At 37.3% G+C, this 14825-nt stretch overlaps 1 protein-coding gene across 3 annotated transcripts in view; it reads right to left on the reverse strand.

Annotated features, from left to right (window-relative positions):
* Ints6 (integrator complex subunit 6) overlaps nucleotides 1–14825 on the reverse strand; it is a 79481-nt gene that overhangs the window by 63877 nt on the left and 779 nt on the right. For all 3 annotated transcript variants that reach the window (XR_015004869.2, XM_048422242.3, XM_048422241.3), the window contains exons 2-3: nucleotides 14589–14666; nucleotides 13621–13770 (exon numbers count right to left, since the gene is read on the reverse strand). Coding sequence is in view for 2 of the 3 variants with exons in the window: in XM_048422242.3 (XP_048278199.1) it covers nucleotides 13621–13770; nucleotides 14589–14666 (228 nt within the window). In the remaining variant the exon portion in view is untranslated. The remainder of the gene's footprint in view (nucleotides 1–13620; nucleotides 13771–14588; nucleotides 14667–14825) is intronic.

Consider the following 14825-nt stretch of genomic DNA (forward strand, 5'->3'; position numbering starts at 1 on the left):
GATCTGCTTTAAGCATCTATCTGATTTTATAGTGGCAGTAAAAGTATTCCCAGTACTTGAAGGGGGAGGTAACCTGTCGAGTTTGAGGACAGTAAGATACATACACAGATCTACTTCAAGGCCAGGCCACTGTACACAGTGAGAATCAATTCAAACCAAAGAAACGGCAAAGAAAATCTGATTTTAATATTGACCAATAAGAAGTAAAAATCTCCACTTTCACATAAAACTAATAGTTCAGTAAGCAACTGATCATGGTGCTAAACATCAGTGAAAGCATAAAATTTCAAAAAAGTGAAAGAATTAATGTAAAGCTGTCAAGCTGGATCCCTTATTAGACCAAATAATTTCACTTGGAAGTGTTCTGAGAAAGCTTCATGTTTAAAAGAAAAAAATTAAGATGGCTTAAGTTTCATCTTAAAATTTTTCATCCCCTATAGTTCTGCATGTACTAATCTTAGAAGTAAGAACACAAGCTAAAACAGGAACCCCATGTGGCTTGTTTTCCAAACTACCAAGAACAAAAACCTAAGCTTCCCTAGGTCTTGTAACTCAGCAAGGCTTGTGAGTGGAAATACAGTGCCCAATCACATTCTGCTTTAAAAGGTAAATACAGATGAGAAAAAAAAAGAACCCACCTAGAACCAATAATATTTCTGCAATATTGATAAGCTTATGATATGTTAAATTATTTTGAAAATAGTTTTAAAATTGTAAGTCAATTTCTTTAAAAATACAAAAACAAACCTCAGGGACAGAAAGTTTGTTCATTTTATTCAAAACCCTAAAAAAGCAATGGAAAAGGAACAGGCTTTTACTGTACCCTTAAACCAGTTATAATTAATCTAAAGCAAAGAAAACTAGGCCTGAGCACTCACTACAAATGGTTGTGGCTACATCTATTGTCGTAGTGAACTCAAATATTCTTCCTATGCAACCACATTCCACACATGTGCAGAGCCAAGAGCCTGATTACTATTTTGCTATGGTTGAGGCTTCTATTAAAGAAAAAATGTGAACCAAGAGTTAGATCTCTCTGCCTCTCCTACCACAGCATCTTAACTTAACCCGTATCTATTATTCACTCTGTGTTTTGCTGTGTGACAGAAAAAAATGCTCAGAAATAAACAAATGAGATATTAAAATATATATCTCTAGGCCAAAGTTATCACCAAAAGCAGAAAAATTTTTTAATTTCTAAAACTAGTTCATAATTTTCTTCCATCTAAAACTTCCTTTTCAAATACACAGCAGTAAGCAAGGAATGTTGTAAAGTAGAATGGGTATGCCTTGAGAGTATATCAAAAAAGTTCCAAAATATGAAATACTACTATTCATTCCTAAGAGTAGAACTAGTCATTAAATTATCATGATGGGCATACAATTGGTTAGCTATAGATTCCAAACAAAATATAATTATTGAGGTCAATAAAGACTTCAAATAAAGTAATAGGCTTACTTCCAGAGTCAATATTCCAAACCAGAATTTTAAGTTTTATGTTTTAGAATCTAGAAAGATTACTTTACTCGAGTAGTCATTTTTTCTTAAGATCTGTTATAAAGTGTATGAGTGTTTTGCCTGCATATATACATGGGCACTGCATGTGTCTGGTACCTGAGCAAGTCACAAGAGAGAACTGGATCTCCTGAAATTGAAATTACAGATGATTGTGACCTTCCATGTGGATGCTAGGAACCTGTTCTCTACAACAGGAGCTCTGTTCTCTACAACCAGTGCTCTTAATCACTGAGCCATCACTCCAGCCTCTAAAACCCTCATCTTAAACGATGCTCTTAAAATAGTACGCCTGACTACATAAAGGATACATTAGAAACTTATTAGCCAAGGTTGCTGGGTTTTTTTGTTTGTTTGTCTTTGTTTTTGTTTTTTTGGTTTTTCAAGACAGAGTTTCTTTGTGTAGCTTTGGAGCCTGTCCTGGAACTAGCTCTAGTCTACCAGCTACCAGTTACCAGGTTGTCCTCAAACTCACAGAGATCCGCCTGTCTCTGCCTCCAGAGTGATGGGATTAAATGCATGCACCACTACCCTATTTTTAAAAACAGGTAAATGAAGGCAAAAAAATAAAAAAAAAAAAAATTAAACCTCAATTTGCCTCAACAACTCACACAGAGCTGTCCATCCTATCATCAAGTTTAATGATCTCCTTGGGTGGCTGACTATCACACAATCTATAGACACTACCTTGGCTAAATCATTTTTATTTATCGATTTACTCTATTTATGGGTGTTCTGCCTACATGAACATCTTTATACCATGTGTACCTGGTATCTGAGGTTGACAGATCTACAAGGATTAAGAATACAGATAGATGGCTGTGAGCTGATATGTAGACGCTAGGAATTGACCCAGGTTCTCTTAAGAGAGGACAGTACTCTTAATCACCGAGCCATATGTCAAGCCCCCTAAATCGTTTCTTGAACTCTAAAGTCAAATTTAATTTTAAATACTCTAAACAAGCAGACCTTGAATGTATGATTATTCTGGTTACTTCTCTCTAAACATCTACATTACAAACAGGCTCTCAAAAGAATAAATTTACACACAATGCTGTCTTTAAAAATAAATAAAAATATAGGAGTGCTGCGAAAAGGCTTCGCAGTTAGGAAACTGGCTGTTCTTCCAGAGGACCTTGGTTTAATTCCCAGTACACACATGGTGAGAAACAATCATCCATAACTCATCTCAGGGAATCCAACACACTCTTCTGGTCAACAAGAGTACCAGGCACACCTGTGATGCACAGACATATGCCCATCAAACACCCATGCATATACTAATTTTTATTTTTAAATTAAAAATTTGAAAACAAAAACAGGAAATTCTGCAACAGCTTTCCCTATAAATAGTGAAATAGTCGATATATGTTATAGATCACAAAAATTGGTGACAAAACTTTACCTTTTTGAAAGGAAAAAAAACATTCACAACTAGGTATTATTTCCCATATGCTATGGCTCAGAGTAAATCTTAACTGGGTTAGACAAAGTTAGTTTCAAGGTTTCTTAAAGAATTTTTTTTAATGGATTTTAACTTAGTTTTCCTTCTAGACCTATCTTTCAAAAAATGTTTTACTATCTGTTCTGTAGAACCAAAGGTCAAACTCAAGAGTTTGCCAGGCAAGCTGGTATGAGCTATGTTATACCTCCATAGTTCTCCCAAAATACCTATAAGTCCTCTGAGTTGCACACAGAGCAGACAATGGTTTTAGCATATTAATATGAATCATAAAGAAGCAGATGTCATATATGGCTGAAAATATAGACTGCAACCAATTTAAAACCTTACTACATACATTTCATTGGACCAGAAACTCTACACACATAATGTAATACTTTTTACATTAGGTTTTGCATTCAACATAACTTTGTTTAAGATCAAACATTATCCATTCCAGATTAACAAAAGTTTTAAACAGAAAAATTTAAAATAAAGACCTTTTATTCCTTCATTTAGGCCCATTTTTTTTTGCATATGATCTCTTCTTTTTCTAACTTACCAGTTAAAAATTCAAACTTTTACATTTGTAAAAGTACATAAATGATCATGAATTATTAAAATTTAGACATTAACAAAGACATGAAAATTATTGTTTTGCTAAATTCTGGTAATTCAAAAGAATTAACCTTCACCATCTCATGACAGTCTTTGTAATCACCCACTGTCTTTATGAACTAACTTTCCTCAGCACTTTGAATATGCAATTGTCTTAACTTTCTTACTTTAAATAATTGTTTTTAATTTTGAAATAATTGCATTTGGAGTTTTTAATCTTTAAGTTCCAAAATATGCCTTAAGACTTATATTTTCTATTATCTAACAAGGTTCAAAACCTTTAAGACGAAAATATTTTCACAAACCAATAGTTTTGGCATTTGTTAATCATAAGCTGTACCATCTAACAGGTAAAATTATAATTATCCTTGCTCACAGACTTACAACTAGCAATAAAGTTTTGTAGAAAATATGATTCTTCTACATCCTTGTCAGGACCTTTACAAGCCCCATACTATATATGGGTAAATCAAACTGATGGAAAAGATTCTTAGTCTTTTAAGGTACGCATTTCAGAAAAGACAAATATATAAGGATTAGAACACATTTTCATTATGAAAAGTCACTAGGCTGACAATTTAGGTCTTTCAACATACAAATGTATCTCTTAAATAATCAAGCTTCAAATAGCATATATCAAAAACAACCTCCAAATTAAATAAAGGAATTCACTTAGCCTCCTAACAATCTTCTAACATACCCCATTCTAACCATCACCAATATGAACTCTAAAATAAATAATATAGAAAAAGACTGATCTGAGATTCCTCAAAGACAGAAGATCCTTCTTATTCTGAAATTCACAAATGTATTTGCTTGTGTCTGTTGGTATAAATTTGCTTTTGAAAAGATAAATGAAGATTTCAGGAAAAATTTCAGTAAATTTTTTTTAAAAATATATTTTTAGAACATATTGAGACTCAAAACTAAAACCAAGAAACATGTTCCCTACAGCAAAAGCTATGATTTCAGACGGAAGTAGTAGATAGCTTCCTGATGGGAGGAGGGGTGGAGAACAAGTATACAACAGATTTCAGCATCTGGTCAGTTTTAGAGCAGAAAGCTTTTATCCTGTAAGTGTTTTCCTTAATACTGAGGACGACGGTTCTCATCAGCTGAGTTTCTACCACATGTCAGGTAGTTTATTTTGCTAGGCTGATTAACAAACATTACTTCTAATCCTTACAAAACTCTCAAGACTGGTACTGACAACACTTTGTAGATGAGAAAGTTGAGAGATTAAAGGACTTGTCAAAACATAAACTGTTAGGTGGGACAGACCAGCACATATATTTGTTTGTTAGGCATTTTGGTTTTTTGAATCACCACAATGTTCTGGGAGAGGGGGTAAAAGCAGAATTAAACCAATGTTAGGTTTCCATTATTTCAATTTAAAACCTGAAGGGAAACTGACAAAATAAATAACATCACAGTAATAACGTGGGTTGCACATCACTCAGCCTTCAGCATGGTCATCTATGGTGAGCTCTTCTACTCAACTGTCCTAGTGGAAAAGCAGGATGAGTGGCTACAAGACCTGCCAGGAACTCACCAGTGTGGTATAAACCCGTAAGCAAGCCAGTCACATTTTTCTGACTCAAGATATGACACTTAAATATTTTCAAAACCATTAGACAAAAAGAAAGACTGACAAACAACTACAGAGTTGTACAGGGAAGTTATTACTGTAGCCCTATTACTGGCTGACTCAATGGAAAGACCAACTAATTAACTGACAAGTAATCAGCTATATGTTAACTACCTAGATCAGAAAATAAAGTGTGAAAACGTGGAAACAAAAATTCTATTAACTACATACATATACTACAACCTTGGCCTAGGAGACAGGGAGACGGCTCAGTAGATAAAGATACATACACACACCAAAATAAACTAAGTTGCAAAATTTGTATTATTAAAACCTTGTCCTTAAAATGTCATGAAATCAAGCCAGGCAATGGTGGTGCCTGCCTTTAATCCCAGCACTTGGGAGGCGGACGTCTGTAAATTCAAGGACAGCCTGGTCTACAGAGCAAGTTCCAGGACAGGCGCCAAAGCTACACAGAGAGAGAATGTCATAAAAGCCTATCAACCACCCCTTATACAGTATCCTTTTTTCCAAACCAGAGGGGAAACACTGAATTGAAGCTAGTAAGGTAACAAATACTTAAATAAAATGTTACAAGAAAGGTTAAAAGTAACAGCCAAACAAAATGCTATTTTCTTTGCTATTTTGTTGTTGTTGTTGTTGTTGCTGTTGCTGCTGTTGTTCTTTGAGACATGGTTTCTCTGTATAGACCTGGCTACCCTAGGACTCCCTCTGTCTACAAGCTGGCCTCAGAAATGTACGTGCCTCTGCTTCCAAACTGCTGGGTTAAAGGTGTGTACTACTACTGCACAGCTATTGAATGCTATTTTCAAACAGAAACCACAAGACGTCACACTGTATCACTTACAGACAGAAAAATTGAAATAAAGAGAATCTGCTGATTATAGGTTGGAATAAGACTCATTAAAGTACCAATTACTAATAAATTATATATGGCTATTTCAAATAAATGGTCTTTTGAAATGTTTCAATGTTTCATAAATTGTAATGAATTAAGCATTTAACTTTTCTGGGCCTTCTTCTATAAATTTAAGAAGATACACTAAGCCACAAAAATGAAAAGTTGCCAGATGAAACTCTGCTCAAGAGTATATATAAACAGTTCACTAACCATCAAGGTCAGGATTTGAGTTTTTAAATTCTAGCCCAATAAAAACAATGGAGTAAGTCAGGTGGTGGTGGTGAAATACCTTTAATCCCAGCACTCAGGAGGCAAAGACAGAGGATCTCTTTGAGTTTGAAGCCAGCCTGGTCTACAGAGCAAATGCCAAGACAGTCAGGGACATGCAGAGAAACCCTGTCTTGAAAAACAAACAAACAAACAAACAAACAAACACAAAAAACAAACACACAACAACAACAACAAAAGGACTAGAAAAGATAAATAATAAAAAAAAATTAAAGCAGGGGTCGAGGGTATAGCTCATCAGAGTGTTTTCCTGCCCGCATCAAGTCTTGCATTAGACCCCTGGTACTACCGAGCCCCATGGTGGAACACAGCACTCAGGAAGTGCAGGCAGGAGGATCAAGAGTTTAAGAACAGGGCTGGAGAGATGGCTCAGAGGTTAGGAGCATTGCCTGCTCTTCCAAACGTCCTGAGTTCAATTCCCAGCAACCACATGGTGGATCACAACCATCTGTAATGAGGTCTGCTGCCCTCTTCTGGCCTGCAGGCTTACATGCAGACAGAATGTTGTATACATAATAAATAAATAAAATATTAAAAAAAAAGAGTTTAAGAACAGAGCAGGCTGGCAAGATCAGTAGTTAGTTAGGAGCACCTTCTGCTCTTTGTAGAGGCCCCCAGGTTTGGGTCTCGGCACCCAAATAGCAGTTTACAACTATCCTTAACCACAGTTCTAGGAGATCCAAAGTCAGTATACCTGGCACAAATGCATATATACACATACAGGCAATAGCAAACATGCACAAAGTCAATCTTTTTCTAAGTTCAAAATCATCCTCAGCTACATAGTAAGTTCAAGGCCAGCATGGGATACAAGACAGTTTGACTCCAAAGAAAAAAGGGGGAGGGAGCAAGCAAGATGGCTCAGCTGGCACTTGCTACCATGCCTAACCTGACTTTTTATTGGGACCTCATAGTGGAAGAACAGACTGGATTCCTACAAATTTTCTCTCTAACCTCCCAAAGGCTGCTTTGCCCCCGATACATAAGTAAATAAATGTAATTTTAAAAGTTACAGAAGCAAAGTAAAGCAAAACAAAAAAATTCTTCTATATTATATTTATAATTTGTAAAACATGTTTACAAATTACATTAAGCTAACAAAAATAAATTTTACATAAGGAAACCAATTTTTTTAATGGAAGAAATGGGGTTACATGAGCTTTTGTCATTTAAAGAAAATACCTAAAGCCAGGTGTGGTGGCATAAAGCCAGGTGTGGTGGCATAAGTCTCTAGTCCCAGCACTCAGGAAACAGAGCAAGTGGTCTCTGAGAGTTTGAGGCCAGCCAGGTCTACAAAATGGGTTCCAAAACAGTCAGGGCTACACAGAGAAACAATGATGTCCTTTGGGTGTCATTTTTTTCACTTTCCTCTGGAATGCCAAAACTATGTAATGTTTTAAGTGTTTAGAAAACAGATTTACAATATATACTGTAGCAAGTTTTATACGTGTGTGCGCGCGTGCGCACTCCTGAAAGCACCTTAAAAATCAGACCTGTTAAAAAGAGAAAAAAAAAAACCCAACAAACCAGGACAGTATAGCTTCTGTCACACCTCTGACCAGTTAGCTAAACTCATATCCAGCTTTTATTCAACACACTGCTTTAAAATGTCTTCCCAAACCAGGTGGTGGTGGCACACACCTTTAATCCCAGCACCCAGAAGGCAGAGGTAGACAGACCTCTGTGAGTTCAAGGCCAGCCTGGTCTACTTGGTGAGTTCCAGGACAGTCAGAATTGTTAAACAGAGAAGCCGTCTTTCAAAAAATAAAACAAAAATGAGTTCCCAATACTTACCCCAGTTTCCATTTAATATATTTCTTTAAAACCAAAATCTCATAGTAATCAACTACCAATAAGACAACTTTGGCAAGGAATTTTCTCTCACACCTGCTTCTCTAGAATGAACAATAAAACGCGATGGGCCAAAAAAAAAATCTATACATGCTAACAGATCTCAAAGCATTTAATAGAACTCAACGTTAAAGCTCACTAGATTTTTATAATGGTAATTTGAAACAAGGGGAAAACCGGTAAACCAGACATAAGCTACTGTCCATCTTTTTTGTTTCTAAGGCACTGACTCACTGTGCAAACCAGGCGGGCCTTCTTGCCTCTTTTGGGATTAAAGTTTGGCTTGTGCTACCAAGTCCATTTTCCTGAATGCTTTTTAAGTTTGTTTTGTCTTTAACTAAGCACTTATGAACACTTTAAATATAAATCAGATGTAAGCCTCTCATTCATCCTATAATAGTATGGCTACATAGCTGCTTATTCAGAATACGCAGCAGAGATAAAGGGTGACGATGCCATTGCTCAGTGTTACATAGCAATTCGATGACAAAGTTAAGATTGCCCGGGCACTCCATCTCCTGCTTCTGCTCTTCTTCTCTAAAACAATACTTTTATGGGGAGGAAGTCCTCCCCTCACGACAAATTACTTAAAAATGCTTTTGACAAAGACTTGAGAAGACTATCCAATAGTGCTGGGGAAATTAGACAGTCATATGCAAAAGAAAAGTTGGATCCTTTATATACACTACATATAAAAATCAGCTTGAAATAGATAAAAAGTCTAAATGTGTTCTAAAACTATAAAGGAGAAGCTTCAATAATGCTAGATTAAGTAAACCTTTATAGACATGAAAAAGTACAGGAAAAAGATAATTACATAAAAACAATTCTGAGCAACAAAAGAGCATAACCTGCAGAATGACAGAAGACGTGCAATTTTGGTTAATAACCAAATATATATTTAAAAAATCCCAAAGGGCTGGGAATGAAGTTCAGTCACACAGTTCTTGTCTAGGGTGTATATGACCATAATTCAACTCCAATACTTTGAACAATGCAAAAAACAAAACAAACAAAAACTCCAGTATGTGTGTGTCTTCAGTTCATATTTAACTGAAGACTTTAGATACACACATCTCCAAAGACTGTATAAAAATGGCTAACCCGCACATGAAAAGATGCCTAATACAAACAATAATCTAACAATGCAAATCAAAACTATAATATTTTCTCACACCTGTAAGACAGCTAAGGAAGGCTTGTGGACCCTAAATGGGTCAGCAGAACAAAGGAAGCATAACCTTTTGTGTACTACTGTTGGGAATGTAAATGGTGCAATTATTATGAAATAATAATTTTGAGAGCTTCTCAGAAATAATCTACTATTCTATTTCTACATGTATATCCAGAAAAAGCAAAAGCAGTCTTAAAGAGATACTTACACATACACATACATTTAATTGTAGTATTATTCCTGATAATAAAGAAAAGTCTGACAAAAATTCTACATGCTACAACATGGATGAACCTTAAGGATTAGGCAAATAATCTTTAGTCATAAAGACAAGCATGGGCTGGAGAGTTGGCTCAGTGGTCAAGAGCACTTGTTCTTGCAAAGTACCCAGGTTCAATTTCCAGCACCCACATGGAGGCTCACCACTTCCTCAGGCACCAAGCATGCATGTTGTGTACAGATATGTACAGGCAAAAGCACTCATATGACTAAAATAAATCTAGACAGGTGGTGGTGGCACACACCTTTAACGTCAGCACTCAGAAGGTAGAGGCAAGTAGAGCTCTGAGTTCAATGCCAGCCTAGTCTACAAAGAGAATTCTAGGACTCCTAAAGCTGTAACAAAGAGCAAACCATGTCTAAAAAACAGCAACAAGAAAAGAAAAACACACTTATCCCTTCAGTATCCACAATGTTTGTTCTTGATCTTCCCCAAAAGACATCAAAATCCAAACTCTCAAGTACTCTATACAACACAGAGTATTTATCAATATAACCTACACATAACCTTTTATGTACTTTTACTTCATCTCTAGGTTATTTAAAATACCTAATGAAATCTTTAAAAAAAAAAAGATTTATTATATATACAGTGTTCTGCCTGCAAGCCTGAAGAGGGCACCAAATTTCATTATAGATGACTGTGAGTCACCATGTGGTTGCTGGGAATTGAACCCAAAACCTCTGGAAGAGCAGCTCTTAACCTCTGAGACATCTCTCCAGCCCTACCTAAAGCAATCTTTTTTGTTTGTTTGTTTTATTTTGTTTGTGTATGTTTATTTTTTCAGATAGGGTTTCTCTGTGTAACAGCCCTGACTGTACTGAAACTTGCTCTGTAGACCAGACTGGCCTCAATCACAGAGACTCTCTGCCTCCTAAGTGCTGGGATCCTAAAGCAATCTTAATGCTATATAAAGAGTTGCATTTAGTGAACAATGCCATAGAAACATGTTCAGTACAGACGCAGGATATGTTCAGATACTTCTGTGGTTGGCTGACTCCATGGATTAGCAAGCCCACAGAAGTAGGGTCCATCTATATTATGTGATTACAGTTATAATATGTATACATAACAGTTTAACTCAAAACAAAAAAACAAAGAAAAAAACGAAGTAGAAAAAGCATCCACAAGGAAGTGTAGGGAATAGTAGTTATTAATAGGTAGTTTTAATTTTCTTGGCACTGTTTGTACAAAAATGTGAATATACCTCATACCATAGAACTGCCTGCTTTAAAATGATAAAGATGGGAATATTTGATTTCTACGTCTTCATTTTTTTTTAAATAAGGAACTTATGGATGGCATGATGACTCAGCAGAGAAAGGCACCTATCACCAAACCTGAGGACCTCAATTTGAGTACAGGGACCAGCATGGTGGGAGGATAAAACACTCCCACAAGTTATCCTTTAACTTCACACATTCACTGTGGCATGCTACACCTCTCCACACACCAATGTCATTACATTTTTCAAATAAAACTAATTTTAATTAAGGGGCTTACAATTTTTCCGATTCTGGTTTCATATCCAACCATACAAAAACAGACTATTCGCTATTGTTTCAGGTCACATTTCAACACGGTGTACAGGCAGTATACAGGCAAGTATAATAACTTACTTCCACTTAGAAAGGTTATTGATAGCTTAAAAGTACCAAAGAAATTGGTGATAATCTAAAGGGAATGAAAAATCACAAACTCAAATAGGAATCAACTTTTCATTGCTTCACTAATTAACATTAAAGGAAAAGCCTGGCCAGGCATGGTGGTACACGTCTATAAAATCAAGGTTAGCCAAACTATACAGTGAGTTCTAGGTCAGCAATGGCTACAATGAAACCAGCTCAAAAAAAAAAAAAAAAAAAAGATCATTCAACTCATGTCACACCAAAGTCATCACTGTCAAATGGGGTAAACACTCCCATTTAAAATCCTCAAAGCACTGAAGAGTTTTCTCTTTTTAAAACACACCATTCTAAACAATTCAATCAGTGCTACTGTACTGGTGAGTGGGATAGATGCTCTGTAAAACTAACATGCCATCTTCCAGTTAACCCACCTTTTCTCATTTCCTTCAACTACTGAGACTATATCCAGTATTGCTATTATTCAGCATGAAATACTTATGTACAAAAATACTAAGGTTACAAATAAAGCTACTCTACGAAGTTCTTTTCCAAATATTCAAATATTTAGAATTAAATATTTTCAATTATTCAAAATTCTGATAACTTTTGTATAAATAGGAAATATCAAATATTTAAATAAACAAAAAATGGTTTTATGATGAAAAATCCAAAAGAATGTCTTCTCCCAAGTAAAGTTGACTCAAAATGTTTCCATTTATTGAGAAATTGTAGCTTCTTAATTATTTCAAAGCTAGTTTCATTCTGTACAAAAACCATTAACATTGCTTCCTGAATCCTAGCTGATTCACTAGAATAACTGAGAGGCATTATCCTTCCTTCTTACGAGATATCAACCCTAGTCAGTAAGAACATCGCCATCTCCAGGTTTTCTTCTCTTGGTCAAAGTGCTCTCTGACAAGAGCTCTGCCTTCAACCTTAAACTTCCTACAAGAGTACACAAGTGCCCTGGATCTCTCCATGGTTAACTGTTCTCCTATAGGACTTTTTGCTGTTTAAAGTATGTAGTTGAAGGTGAATGTAACCAAATACTGTTCTCTCAATGAAATGTGACACAGAATAATAATAGGAAATTGATAGTTCTATACCATACAACCCGAAAACAAAATAAAGGAATGGGTCTTAAAACTCGGCAAAATTTGGTTAAAATCCTAAACGATAAAATAGCACTACATACAACATAAGAATGAAAGGCTTTTACAGAAACAGACCAACAAGTGGCAAAGCAACAGCAAAAAATAAAAAATAATATTTACTAATTAAACAGTGGAAATGCTGCTCAGAGGTCTGACTTGTAAAGCATACTTCAAATGCTACAGGACTCAATCCCACCATTTCTCAAGATGGTTAAGTGTTCAAGAGGTGTCCCCAATGAGATATACAGCTTGTGAAGTCATGGAAAGAATTTCCCTGAAATGTTCTAAATTCATGAGAACTGTGCATTATGGAACTTGGGAAAAGTATATAACACATATTCCTAAATATAGCATTATGGTAATAGTGCTTTGCATACTGAATTCCTTGGGTGTGGTATTACTCCATGTGTGTAGCACTACATATTCTTTGGTATCTTGTATTTCTAGGATAGCAATGTCATAAGAAGTTATAATGGAGCACCTCATATTTCCTTGGTGAATGACTTGTAATTTAAGCTCTTGTCTCATCCTCACAGATGAGGGACTTTTAGGGAGCTGCAGGATAGACAAGCTTTTATGTTTCTCATTTTTCCAAGGGTTTGGAAATTTTAAACTTTAAAAGGTCAGAAGCTACTTCCTACTACAGTAACTTCTAATATTATATGCTTCTAGAGACATCTGATTGTAGTCAACCAACTACTATGCTCCTGACAAATCTTAAATCTTACCTTCCCAAGTAGACTACCTGGGTTAAGATAAACCCTAATCTAACAGTCATTTCTTCCAACGACTTTACTAATATAGAAACAACTGCTAAATCAACCAGCAGCTGTGACCCACTGCAATAGGTGCATATGTGCCTACACAGAGTATAGTTTCAGACTGGTGTATTGACTTCCCTTTTATGTCTTTTATGAACTTTGAGGGGCTGAAACCAAATTTATGTCAATGTTCTAGCCAAGAATTTAGATTCAAATTCTGAATGCAAATACATTTAAAGGGGGAAATGAGGGACAGAAAAACCATACACCTTAGGGGTTCTGAATTGTGTGCACACTGTATGCTTTATACTTCTATTCCACGTTGCATACTTTTGGACTGGATTGTGTTTTTATACACATAATAAAAACAACTCTTTTCTACCTTAGTATTCAACCTACCTGCCCATAGTTGTCTATGCCAGTTACTAATCTATTTAAATTTAACAAATCAAAAGCTGTCCTTAGGGATTGGCCAAGAGTCGTAAGTCCTTCTGCCTGAAGGTTTTTCAGTTCATTCATAAACGTTGCATGATTTTCTTTCCATCCAGCCTGAAAAGAAAGATGTAAGAATTTTTTTTTTATCATTTGAAGCCACGAGCACACATGGACACCGATTATAATGTGATGTCCACCAAGCAGGTATTCCACTTCGGGTTTGTATAGTTAACTTCACTTTTGGTTGATATGGCTTGGGTCATATGTTCTAACTGTTGTCTCTGGTGAGGAAACTCTTCCATAGGTGACCAAGAATGAACCTGCTTGCCCTACACCTTTTGGTAAGTAACAACAGTCTTAATACTTTAATAACTTGACTGGGAAAATTGCTAACATAACATCCTCCAAAGTGTGTGTAAGGGGTGGGTGTTGCGAAGGTACTAGTGGAAGGCAGATGGCAGCAGGACTTCTTAAGTTGACCACAGCTGTCCCACCAATCGGTGGCTTTCCTAGTTCCACTCTGTGATGACCAAGTCTCGAGGCCCCCCCTCCTGGCTTCCCTGCCAGCTTGGGCTGATTCCCCTTTTAATGCAAACCCGGGCTAGGCAAGGCTGGGCCCGGCTGTCACTCGGGCTAACTTGAATAAATATCCCCCACAGTTCATTGCTGCCGCTCACGCCGCGGAGGGGAAATGTCGGCCATGTTGATCGTAGCGCCTCCGCTGCCAGGCCGAGCCGGACCTGGAGGGGACGGCGGTGGGCCAGAAACTGCCACCACGCTGGCGCTCCCGAGCTGGGGAGGGGTGGGAGGCCGCAGGGGAAAGGGACCTGGAGGCGGGAGCGGCGGTGGGGGAGGGGAGCATAATGAAGAGGGGGGCGGGGAGGGCGAGCTAGGAAGGAGCAGGGAAGGGGGGGGAGGGCGAGGGCTGTTACCTTGATAGCATAGGGCGGCTCTTCGAAAGTGACCAGCATGTACCTGTCTCCTCTGCTGGCTGGGTCCCGGGCACGGAGCTGCGGGCCAGGGTGGGGACGGGAGGGAGAGAGAGAGGGAAGCACAGAGGCGAGGTTACCAGTGGCAGAAGGGTCGCCGGTCGCCCCCACAGTACCGCACACGCAGGGCCGCCCCTCCGCCGAACCACCCCCCTCCCCCCCCCGCACCCACAGTAGCCC

This window comes from Myodes glareolus, chromosome 12, assembly GCF_982192425.1.
Source record: "Myodes glareolus chromosome 12, mMyoGla1.1, whole genome shotgun sequence".
NCBI classification, from domain to species: Eukaryota; Metazoa; Chordata; class Mammalia; order Rodentia; family Cricetidae; genus Myodes; species Myodes glareolus.